The 12,681-nt window shown below is 43.2% G+C and overlaps 2 protein-coding genes across 2 annotated transcripts in view; both read right to left on the bottom strand.

Annotated features, from left to right (window-relative positions):
• Nucleotides 1-12,681, bottom strand: part of RAB19 (RAB19, member RAS oncogene family) — a 327,487-nt gene that overhangs the window by 219,738 nt on the left and 95,068 nt on the right. The gene's annotated exons all lie outside the window — the stretch shown is intronic.
• Nucleotides 2,953-12,681, bottom strand: part of AKR1D1 (aldo-keto reductase family 1 member D1) — a 35,718-nt gene continuing 25,989 nt past the window's right edge. Inside the window, exons 5-9 of the mRNA XM_062616426.1 lie at nucleotides 10,896-11,018; nucleotides 9,047-9,156; nucleotides 8,409-8,574; nucleotides 7,582-7,664; nucleotides 2,953-3,122 (exon numbers count right to left, since the gene is read on the bottom strand). Coding sequence (XP_062472410.1) covers nucleotides 3,080-3,122; nucleotides 7,582-7,664; nucleotides 8,409-8,574; nucleotides 9,047-9,156; nucleotides 10,896-11,018 — 525 coding nt within the window. The 3' untranslated portion in view covers nucleotides 2,953-3,079. The remainder of the gene's footprint in view (nucleotides 3,123-7,581; nucleotides 7,665-8,408; nucleotides 8,575-9,046; nucleotides 9,157-10,895; nucleotides 11,019-12,681) is intronic.

The raw sequence follows: 12,681 nt of genomic DNA, 5'->3' as shown, positions 1-12,681 counted from the left end.
GTCACTTGCGCATTGTTGAAGCAAGCTTCTTTGGTCTGGGCTTCACTTCACTTTGCGGCTACAGGAAGAGCAACAAGCTGCTCAGGTTACTTACTGTAAAAGTGAGTAAGCTTTCCCAGTACAGGTTTGTGTCTGTTCTTATCATGTGCAACTGCTATTGGAGCAGGAGGTGCTGGAGCCCCCTTTGTCCATTCCTGACCCTTCCAGTTGGAGCAGGGCTGTATGGGGTGCTTCCAAGCAACATGTTTTGCACCAGGCAGTGAATTCAATAGGCCTCTGAAATTTGTGAGTTGTAAGCAGATTTTATGTGGGGCTGAGGTTTGGGGGTTTTGTGTCTCTTTGTGCAGTTGGTGGGGGAATGTTTTTCCCAAGTCCCCATCAGCAGGCCTTCTTATTTTCTCTCCTCTAAACCTTTTCTTTGTTGGGCAAGATGGAGAACAATGGAAAGCAACGGTCTGAAACTGAGCGAAGCAGAGGGAAAAACTAGGCTAGACGTCAGTAGCAGTTTCATAACCGATGGAAAGGAGCATGGGAGCATTTGCCCCTGGGAAGAGGCTGAATCTTTTTTTTTTTTTTTCCATCAGATTTAAATGAGGCAATTCAAAGGAGGATTCTATTAGCACGGAGCAGGGAGGAATTTGCTGGCATGACTTGGGCTGGAGGAACTTGCAATCCATCCTGCCTGTTAACTCAGTATGGTTTGAAGACTGAGAGCCTCAGGTGCTGCCTAACCTCAGGGAGGAGGGGGGGAATGTCTGGAAAGAGCTCATAGCTGTGAAGGGGCTGGTGTGAGCATTTAAGCTGAGCGTTAGTTGACATTTGCAGTGTAGAAAACAAGAGCTTTGCCAACCCCAGCTTGAACGTTGGCCACGGCCAGACTTGCACCTGGTCAAGTTACAGTGCAGAAATTTATACAGTGCTACCGTTAAGCAGTTGAGCCCTGATTGCTCTATTTAAGGCTTATACTTGTGAAGCAACTGGAATAACACACTGGGTATGGTGGTAAGTGTCCTTTTCTATGGCATTTGAGTTTAGACTTGGATTTTGTTCAGGCTTTTGGCCAGGACTTCAGCTGTTTGCAGAGGGGCAAAGCAGGGCTGTGATAGTGGTTCTGACCACCCCTGGGAGCAAAGCTCCACCTGACCTTGAGATGGTCCTTGGGGCTACACAGCAGATTTATAATGTGTTGTCTTCCTCCTCAGTTATACCTCCCCGTTTTTATTTCCCCCTCTGGTCCAAGTGGGTAATAGAATAAAATGGGAACTGCCCTTGAGTAACCTTCAGCAAGCAGAAAGCTCCTTTGTTGGCATAGTTTTATAAATGCATTTATAAATGCATTTATAAATGCTGTGTGAAGGCCACCCCTGTTGGAAGGGGCCTGTCTTGTCTAGTGGTGCCCACTGAGCTTGTCCATGGGTGTGTTTGTGCTAGACCATTTGGAGCATTGTCTATTCCTCCTGTGAAATGGTCACCCCTATACCTTTTGCCTCAGCTCTGAGGAGCACATCCTGACCTAACAAAAGTGCCTCCATGAACTGTGTACTGTGGCATTTTTTCATTGCGGTCACTCCAGGGATAATAAATAGCAATAGTAATGAATAGAAGCAAATGCTATAGACTAAAGCTCGTGTATGACCCATTTTCCACCCGTGACAGTATGTATGTTTTAATGCATGAAGTAATCTGTGTATGGTTTAGTTTCTTCTCCAGTACTTCTAGCATCTCCCTGGCAGGAAACTGAAGTGTTTGGGCACAGGAGGGAGGGAAAGAAGCCTTCTGCAGATGTGGGTATAGGCTGACGCACCTATAGGCTGCAAAACTTGTTGAGTGAACAAGTGGTCTGAAGAAGAAATTAATTTTGAAGGAATTAGTCTTTCTTACCCTGGTGCTTAATGCTTCTGTGCCCATGTTTCAGAGGGCTAAGCACAGATTGAAGGAAATGTCCAGGTTCTAACCTGGATGCTTCTGTCCAATTCTTATCCTTTCTTGGGCCTACTAGTGTTCTGCAGTCTCAAAGTACAGTAGAAAGTGGTATTTAACAAAATATGATTTCCTCCTCCTTTAGCACTTATTTTCCAAATTCATTATTGTCTTGGTCAGGAGTTCATACAAGAGACTTCAAGAATCTTAACTCGCAATTTAATTTAACACCTGTAAGATTTGGCCAGACAGGGTACTGGCTCACTCTAGGTCATGCCTTGTCTAGAAAGATTGGACCAGATGCTCCTTGAGGTGGTTTTCAACCTGATATTCTATGATTCTATGAATTTAGAAGTGAACTGAATTTTTTTTTTGGTGACTATCAGTTTGTGGAGCAGGAAAGAAGTTTAAGGGCTTTTTAACTTCATGAGATGAAGCTCTCTTAGTGTTAACTCCAGGATGGCACCAGGTTGCTTAAGGAATGCTATGCAATATCATCCTCCTATAACAGCTCAAATATAAATGAAATAGTCATACACTCTCCTGTGTTTCACTGAGGTCATCAGCTGAGATGGAGGAGATATGAACATGCTTATAATGCATTACAGCTTGAACTAGTTGCATGTGAATCCATCTGGTGTGTAGCTGCAAAATGCAGCCCATGTATGCAGCTGAAGAATTCTCTGGTCAGAGTGAAACAGGCTTCACTGCATGAAGCAGTGGATATAATTTTATGTATATTGTTATATCATCCAATTAGTTCCCTGCTCCTAACTTTCACTTGAGCTGTGAAACAAAATGGTACTGCTTTACATCTACTGAAGCAGAACTTCTTGTTTCAAATTCAGCAAAGAATGTGCCATTGAGTGAAAATGACTTGGTTTGAGCTAGTAAGTCTGTTTTTCAAGAGAAATCTTCAATTTTATCAGCTGACAGTTTTTGAAGCTTCAATCTCCTAAGCCAAAACCAGAGATTCAATAGGTTAAATAGATACGCTCTTCAGTAGCAATAAGAGACTGACAAGACAGGAGAAAGTAAATGTCATGTTTTTAATGCTGATTTTAACAGTCTCCAATGAAGTCAAAGCACCAAACGCTGGGTCCCTTTCAGCAATGCCCAGTGGCACCAAGTTTGGAAACTGCCCAGATGCACCTTGTTTTCAGTATTCATCGCTGAAGGGGTACTCTGGATGGTCACGCCACCTGTGGATAAGTGAGATGAAACAAGTGAGCTGCTTGGTTGAAGAGGGATATCGCATCGCTTATATCACTGTCATATTTGTGATATCACAGGATATCACTGTCCTGTGCCTGGCAAACCTCTTCCTTGCCATATATAGGTGGCCTTCATGGAAGGCTTTTCTGCTTATTCAGAAGCTGTCTGCTCTGAATGATCTTCCCTGCAGGGAAGCAAACCTGTGCATTTAAGGAGAAGACAGTGAAGGACCATTCTTAAGGCTTACAGACCTTAAGGACAGATGGGAAAAACCAACAAATGTTTGGATATCAGCTGTTCTTGCTAGTTAACTCAGTGGATTTAACTTGGGTTAGTAGAAGTGTTTTAGCTTCACTATGTGTGCATTGTTGAAGCAGAAGATTTTTTTTTTATCAGATATCTAGAAAGATCCTCAGAAATAAGGCCTATATTTGAAGGGGAGGTGGAGACACCAGACTGTACTACTTTGGCTTATGCACTTAGAGCTGGTATGAACAAGTCTGGGTCTGATATGATGCATTTCTCCAAGTGGCTGCCATATCTTGACTAGGTCTGGCAGTACTCTAGCTCAGGCTAGAAGCAGGGGCTCTGCAAGGTTAATAGCAGCAGTGGCAGAGAATCTATGAAACAACTTTGGGGTGACCCAGTTCAGGGGAGAATGGTACCATGCAGCCATGAACAACCCTAAGGTGGAGACGCTTCAGGCTTCACACTACGAAGTGCATGCCCAGGGAAGATGCATGATCTAGGATCTCTATAAAAGGCAAAAATAAAATTCCCAGGGTCCCAGGTGGAAAAAAACCCAACAGGGTTTGCCCATCATTGGCAGGTTTGAGAGAGAGGTGGTTGTGTTTTGTTGTGCATTTTCTTGTTTGTTTGAGAAGATGATGCTAAACCACAAACTCTGGCTTGACAAACACTTTCCATTAGCAAAAGTAAAAATTTCTGAAGAGCATTCTCAGGTGTACCATGGCAGCTGGCTGCTTTGCCTTACAGCAGAGCACAACAAATACTGGCATTTATCCCAGCTGTGGATCGTTGGAGTTTGGGAAGGATATATTTCACAATATTGAAGTTAACTAACTGGAAGGCATCAAACATTTTGAATTGGTTGTGTCAAAACATTTCATTCCAATATTCAGCCAAGCTGAAGTGTTTACACATTAACAGATTGAGCTGGTTCAAAAAACAAGCCACAACACTTTGGCTTGTTTGGTTTCAGTGTGAGTTGCCAATGTCGTATCTCTACTTTCCATCTATCAAGCACACTTGCTAATCAGATCGCACATGTTCAAAGGTCTGAGTCCTTTGAGTGAAAATGATGCACTCAGAGGAGTCAATGCAGCTTGGAATAACTGGTAAGGAAGAATATACATAGCAGAGACCAGAAGCACAAGATAGGCTGATGGATTAATGTAAAAATTGCCCAGCACAATGCTTCTAGATTGCTCCAAGGGGAGAAGAAACCACTTCAGACTGGCACTTCCTGAAATACTCATATTTTTTACAAAACCTTCATTTTCTATTCAATACTTAACTTGCTAACTTTTTCCTTATGACTGCAATATCCTGTTCATATGGGCTTACTCACACCATCAAACAACCGATTTGCACACAGTACCCATGGTAGTTGATAACTGGAAGAGCCAGAGGAAAAAGCTAGATTTTTCCATTCCTGCTGGCATTTGCATCACAGCAGCTGAAGGTTTTGCACAAAGTTGACTAACCAGAATTCCTTCTGTATGATGGTTTGACTTTTCAGATACATATTGCTGGATGAAACAAGAAATCTTCTTAGGTTGGTAACTCATCTGTTGCAGTGTCAATTCCAGACACTGTAGTGTGAGAAGACAGAGTGGGCAGATGTATGTTTAGCTGCTCCTTGCATGGCAACATCACTTTTCTAAGAAGCCATTTTTCACAGTTGAAGTCACACTGTATTTAAGCATTTTCCCCAAACATGGCACTCCTGTGGAAAAATAGAGCTGGCAGTAACCATCCTATGCCTTTTGTTTTCCTTGTCCTAAGTGGCCTCCCATGACCAAATTAAGTCTAATAAAGTAAAGCATTTATTAGTCATTTATTAGGCTTAGAAAGTTCTTCTCTTGTGGGCATTTACATCTTTAGTTTTGCTTCTGAAAAAAAGGCTCTTGGATTTGCACCAAGGTTATATTTTGTGTGTATACACACTAAAAGTTTAAATGGTGTTTATAGCTTAATTTAGCTATGAAAAAACAAACCATTTCAAATACCAAAACACACATAGCAATCTGCTAGGCCATTTGTAAGAAGCCTTCTGGAACCAAAGTGGTGCTAATTGATGGAAGGCTATTTTGAATTTTAAGAAACTAAAGCTTCAGAGCACCTGGCCCAGCTTAAATATGAAAGAGAAACTCCATTATGATGCTTTTAAATTAGTTCATATTTCCTATCATACGTAACAGCACAGTAAGTGGTTTATTTGTTCCTTTGCAACATTTCCGTCCTCTTTTGAGCAATTGTGTGCTCTGTTGTTCCCTCCTCTTTTGAGCAAGAGTGCTGTTGATGCTGCTATTCTGCTTTGCATTAATTTTAGTGCTTGAGCACACTACAGTTTGTCAAGACACTGATAATCCAGGAGAAATGCATGGAAATGAATCTCTAGCATTTGCTACACATTGAGTGCCCTGAAAAGGGGAAAGCATAAAATTTGGCCATAAACTGTAGATGTTGTTGAACTGAAGGAAAAACAAATGGCCTCATTCTCTGAAAGAGAAAGTTGGGTCAGACTGAGCCTTCTGGAGTGGTGAAGCAAAACCACATTGGGTAGTAAGCTTTAGATCATAAGCAGCAAGAGATCAAGCCGTGTTAGTTCTTGGATAACTGGGAAGTCATCTAGCAGTCAAACAAGCTGCATGGCTTTCTGCTTTCCATATAAGAAGGTACAACTCAACATGACAGCAGGAGAGGGAGGTTGCTGAAGAAGATGGTGTCAGAGGAAAGGCTGAAACAAAGTTTCTGACCACTTGTGGTCACTAAAGGTGTATTGTCTTTAATGAGAAAGTTGTCCAGGCAAATTCTGATGCTCTGAACAAAGTATTAGGTAATAAGAAGGAACATAGAATCATAGAATCATCAGGGTTGGAAAGGACCTTAAGATCATCTAGTTCCAACCCCCCTGCCATAGGCAGGGACACCTTATGCTAAATCATATCACCCAAGGCCTCGTCCAACCTGGCCTTGAACACTGCCAGGGATGGAGCATTCACAACCTCCCTGGGCAACCCATTCCAGTGCCTCAGCACCCTAACGCGAAAGAATTTCCTTCTTATATCCAACCTAAACTTCCCCTGTTTAAGTTTTAACCCTTGTCCTGTCACTACAGTCCCTAATGAAGAGTCCCTCTCCAGCATCCCTATAGGCCCCCTTCAGATACTGGAAGGCTGCTATGAGGTCTCCACGCAGCCTTTTCTTCTCCAGGCTGAACAACCCCAACTTTCTCAGCCTGTCTTCATACAGGAGGTGCTCCAGTCTCCTGATCATCCTCGAGGCCCTTCTCTGGACTTGTTCCAGCAGTTCCATGTCCTTTTTATGTTGAGGACACCAGAACTGCACACAATACTCCAGGTGAGGTCTCACAAGAGCAGAGTAAAGGGGCAGGATCACCTCCTTCGACCTGCTGGTCACACTCCTTTTGATGCAGCCCAGGATACGGTTGGCTTTTCTGGGCTGCAAGCACACACTGCCGGCTCTTGTTCATTTTCTCATCAACCAACACCCCCAAGTCCTTCTCCACAGGGCTGCTTTGAATCTCTTCTCTGCCCACCCTGTAGCCGTGCCTGTGATTGCTCCAACCCAGGTGTAGGACCTTGCACTTGGCATGGTTAAACTTCATGAGGTTGGCATGAGCCCACCTCACAAGCATGTCAAGGTCCCTCTGGATGGCATTAGCTCTCCCTAAATTAGCCCTGTGGCTATCTATAGCAGTGGCCTTCAATTTTAGATTTTCACATGGTAACACTAGGCTTATAATCTATAAACAATTGTACTTGAGCAGCATTATGGCTTGCCGAGCACTGGAGTGAAGGAGTAGAAAGACAAGAAAATGCTCCTATTTGAATTTCAACTCTGATACCCACACTGCTAGACAGGGGTAATGCTACACTTTGTCAGTGACTGAGACTGTCATTCCAACATAAAGCAGCAAGTGTTTAAGGAGGTGGATCAGGGATAGAATAGCCAGATACAGTCACTCTCTACTAGGTGGGCTTTTGACGTATGAGCTGTAAGCAAGTATTGCACGCTTATTTTTGCAATGGCTCCAGGAGCATATTAAGGCTACATTTAAGCCTTACCTTAAAATAAGGTTGTTTATGTTAAAAAAAAAAAAAGGAAGTTATTTTTATTTTTAATACTTTGAAAAAAAGGGAATGTTCTGTGAGGATCTAGGATTCCTTCTGGACTTACATTAGCAGTTCCACATAACGAACGTTTTTGTTCAGGGCTTCAATTTCTTTCATCTCTTCTTCAGTGAGGGAGAAATCAAAGATCTAATGGAAAGAGATGTTAGGCATAGGTTTACATTTCTTGTTGTAATTAACATTCATATATTCCAGATTTCAGAAGTACAATGCCCCATACTCCCTCTCTCCCCCAGAATCCATACTTGCATTTATAGGAAAGTCTTGAGGACATGATTAAGTCAGTCCCATTTGCTTGCACTCTTGCAAGCACTGGGCCACCAGCTTTGAAAGCAATACATTGGTAGGAAAACTAGGGAGCAGTACGGGTGCTGAATGCTGCAAGGGTCATGGGAATTAATTATTCATCTTTTTTGAGTGTAGTGGTAAAGCCAGATGCTTTCTGGTGGTGTGGTTATAAACCTTTCTGGCACACCTGTATGCAGCAACCCTTCCCTAACATAGCTGCCCAACACCTGAAGATTGAGTAGAACAAGTCAGTCATTACTGACCACCTGCAGCTAGAAACCTTGGTCTGCTGATCTACTGAATTACTGCATCTCATCCGTGCTGCTCATTGCAGTAACTGGTGCTCTGGGATATGGCACCAGCTGGAACTTTAGCTACTCCACAGGGTTAAAAGACATGAGAATATCCTTTATTTTGCTCAGTCACTGCTGTAGCATGGTACCATTAAGTGATGGGGACAAAAAGCATCAAATGTGGCAAAGCTTGACGTTGGTCAAGCCTACAGAAAAAAATGGGGAAATCACCTTCTGTAAGGGCTAAGCGAGTGTAAATGGATTCATCCATGCACCATCGAAATACATTTACCTGGAAATTCTCTTTGATGCGCTGTGGATTGAAGCTTTTGGGGATTACCACCACCCCTCTCTGGATGCTGAAACGCAAAGCAACCTGCGCCGCTGTCTTGTTGTACTTTTTACCAATGGCATTCAGCACAGGATCCTTCAGTAAAGGAGGGGAGGACACATTTACCCTAGAAGAAAGTTGGAAAAAAAAGAAAACAAAAAAACTGTAATGCCAAAATATAGAGGCATTTACTTGTTTATGGATAAAATGCTGCCCCTATTTTGACAAGTAATGTGAAAGACGAATGAAAAGCTCTGGCATTTAAATTGGAGGGCTGTCAAAGGCAACTTCCTGTGTGATATCCTAACATTGACTTAGTTTCCACTTCCTCGCTTAAGCCTCAGCCCCAGTTAGACCCTTGTTTTCTGTCAGAGGAGAACTAAGGCAACCTCCTGTACAGACACCTGGCATATTTTAGTGACAGCATGCAGCAGATGGTTTGCAAGTTTACATTCACAACAGTAATATTTAAACATTAAAATCTGAAACTACTTTGAAAAATGGGGACAAAGATATTGTGCACAGAGTCCCAGCAGTGGAGAACCATTATTCTTTCCCTGGATATTGCCCTTCTATTAGAAAGTAACATGGGGACTCACCATGATTCATCCCTGGATGTTCCCAGTGGACTGTACCCAACAATAACAATGTCATGCTGTCTGCAAAATTCTAAGAGTTTGGGTTGGGTGAAATAGGGATGGCATTCAACCTACAAGAATAATGTAGAAAGAATGATTAATCAACAGGACAAGATACAGAAGCAAATGGTGTCCCAGTATTTGTGAGAGATGCAGACCAGGTGATCCTTTCAGGAAAGGATGTATACTAAGGAATAGGGAAACTCAGCCTGTGGTTACTGTTCTAATTGTATGCTGCTGGGTGATTTTTTTTGGGTTTTGGTAGACAGCAGATCAACACCTGTGATTATGATTTGGCTGCAAGGAATTTTTATTGGCCCCTAGTTGAAAGGTTGCAATAGCTGTGGGGGATGGAGGCGAGGGAAGCGCACTAGAGAAGTAGGCTGAGAAAACAACGCATCTCATGTGGGTCAGTTCTTTGTTTCTCTGCCTCTTGCATTCAGGATGACTAATCTAATGTTGATTTTAGGGGAAGTGTTGGCATAAGCTGTTCCAGATATAAAGGTATTTCATAGAGATATTTCGTAGTGTTTATGACCTTGTTACAAGCTTTGCCCTACCACATTGCAAATACTGTTCCCTTACAGGCAGGCATTTTTCTGGCTGTGCTCTCACAGTCTCTGGGAAAGGGATGTCTACAAGGTGACAGAGCAACCACTGTTTGCAGGCTGTCTGAAGCTAGTTGGCACATCTATGCTTGCTTGCTGGCTAGCTGCCCTAAGATGTGTTTAATCTTTTGCCTGGTTTTCCTTGACCCAGGAAGCACCAGCAATGCTCAGTGCAGTCTTAGGGGCACGCCAGAAACGGCAATTACATTTTGCACCCCCCCGGCATGTTAATACCAGTGAAGGGTTCTGGAATTTCCTCCTTTCACAGGCTGCCTTTCCCTGCAAGCTAAAGACAGAAATGAAGGCCACGGCCAATGCCCCTGCCCTGCTTCAAGTCAATCCTAGCTCTTCAGGCCACGTGCTGAGGATGGGAAGTTGGTCCCTGTTGGTCTCTGGCCTCTTCTCTGATACTACTAATGTGGATATTCGTTTGTGCCAGATGAGTCAGAAGGGCTACCCCGTGATTCTAGGAAATGCAATGACCTGCCAAATGTCAGAGCCAAAGGTATTGGGCATTCAGATGGGTCACTGCCACTTACAGCCTCCTCTGAGCCCCGCTGCTGTAATTTAACTTCGACATGCCTGTCATCTTCATGGGCTTGTTCAGCTCACATGTGGTTGCTTAATGAGGTCTCCTTTTTAACTTCATTTTTTCTCTAATTCTTAATGATGTCTTATAGAAAAGGCACAAGAGAGCAAGTACGGGGAATTTAGGAGTTACTTCTAATGGCTTTGAAGCTTGAGAATCTTAGAGTGACTCAGGATCCCTGATACTTAAGGTTGTTTTGGTTTGGTGTCAGCTGAGGTAGACATGGCTTCATCGAGGACTGGTTAGCTCTGAATGGTTTGTCTGGGGAATTTTTTGAACTTGAAGCAAGATACATAGAAGTGATTTAAGGTCTGCATTGACTCAGAATTCAACCTTATTATGGAGCTTTGGCACAAAGGCAATAGTTTAATAGTCCTGGAGCAGGAACAGAGAAAGCGATTGTTTCGGCACCTTCCTATATTTATCTTTAACCTAGGTAGGATGAGTAATACCTTTCAAGCTAGCAATGGAAGTGTGACAGTATGGAGGGCAGCATCTGTGGCAAAGCATATGTCACCTTTCTGCCCATGGTGGTTTTAGGCTGTGCATACCGCTGCATTCCCTACAGGGCAGAGGCACCATGGTTGGCACTGCCCTTGGCTTGCAGTCATACCTGGTTGCTGACAGGTTTGTACTTAAGTCCTGGCTTGTTCAGGATCATCTCCAGCTGCCTGCGATTGAAATTAGATACTCCAATAGACTTTGCCAAGCCTGCATCTTTACATGCTTCCATAGCCTGCAAAGAAAGCAAAAGACCAGTGTAGTCCTATGTGTTGGCTTGACTCCTTGGAGCATGTGTTTGAGAGATAGGTGGATTATAGACCATCCTTGAGTTTGCAGACAAACCTTTGCTGCAGCAGAACTCGTAAGGGCTGGTACCTTCCTACTATTCTAAACTCCGTTCCCATGTAGGCTTGTTTCCAGGCCCCTAGTATTTCATACCTCCTGTAAAGGTAAAATTTGTCTGGAGAGCAGAAAGATTAATCTGAGATACAGATAGGGAGTCTTTTTAGTTTATGCTGCTTTAGCATTGCCTCAAAGCTGAAGAAGTGAGAGTGAACAGAACAGATTGCTTTTGTGATAAGTCTATTCCTTTTGATTGTACAACAATTTTTCATATGAAATCTCTATTCCGTGAAATCCCCTAAATATCTGCAAGGCACATCACAAAACCAGCACAGAAAATTTCAGTACAGTACAGAGGGGGGGGGGGGGGGGGGGGGGGGAGAGAGTGAATTCTAAATATTCTGCACTTCAGGCAAATTGTAATAACCTTGAGAATACTGGATATGAGCACATGCCCTGGTCTTCATTAGCCTCATCTGCTGGGATGTTGAGGGGAAAGAGGTTCCTTTCCTATGGTCTCCCACTTTGCCCCCAGAAAGTCTACATACAAATAATTCAGTGACTGTTTGACACAGAGCAGACCCCACTGTGGAGCTGCATGCCCCTCCTGCTGGTTTTGTTATTTCTTTCTCTCTCACAGGAGCTGAAAGCAGGGAGGTAAGAAGCACTATGTATTTAATGACCTCTACTTGGCCTCATATGCTTTGTATCACTCAGTGACAAGTCAGCAAATACAGTCATCTGGAGCCATTTTTGCCTGCCAGCACCATATTGAGAGAGTGAAATTATTTGGATTGAGTTTAGCCGGTTTTATTTAGATTGACGCTGTTACAGGCACTCACTGCCACCTATTTTTCTCTTAGCTTATTAGCTGAAGAGAGCAGCCTACTAGAATATATTCTTTACAGTAAGCACTAGCTTGAAGATAAAAACATAACAGTGACCAAACAACTGTTGCTTTCAACACTTGAGCAATTACCCTGTGAATAAAAGGAATGAACTGCATCAGCCAAAGACAAGGGTTAATAAATAGCTAATGTGGAAGTCCCCATTCCCCCCGAGATGAAGCTTGGGTAGCTCAGCTGCCAGGGGAAAGCCCAAGCCTGCTCCTGGCACTCTTCCACTTTGAACTTGCACTCAGAATTTCACCATTTTCCATCTTTATTTGCTCTACCTCAAGTACAGCTAAACTGCGAGAAACTGTCCAGCTCTGGATGGTGCAAGCTGAAGTGAAATGTGCCCATGTTATCTCCCTTGGTGTGAACTGCGCTGAATTAGGGATGTATCTGCAACAGGCCTATTGCAGATGGAGAACTGACCAGCTTTGGCCATGGATTAAAGTGAGTCAAAGGCTTCGAAAGGCAGGAATGTGAGGAAGTTGCTAATCTCACTTCCTGCCTCACCTGAGATTGTGAAGCCAAGTGGCAGTAAGCTTAAGGAAACATCTGGTTGAAGAACTAGAGTGCAGCAGAAATAAATTTAGGATGTAATCTTTCAGGCAAATGCTACTCCCTTCCAAGTTTTCTTAGCAGAAAAACCTTGTGTTCTCATTT

This window comes from Pezoporus occidentalis, unplaced genomic scaffold, assembly GCF_034315485.1.
Source record: "Pezoporus occidentalis ecotype Australia unplaced genomic scaffold, CSIRO_AGI_Poc_V1 ctg19, whole genome shotgun sequence".
In the NCBI taxonomy this organism is placed as follows: domain Eukaryota; kingdom Metazoa; phylum Chordata; class Aves; order Psittaciformes; family Psittacidae; genus Pezoporus; species Pezoporus occidentalis.
The sequence above is the reverse complement of the archived record's forward strand: the minus strand, read 5'-3'. Positions and strand labels throughout refer to the sequence as shown.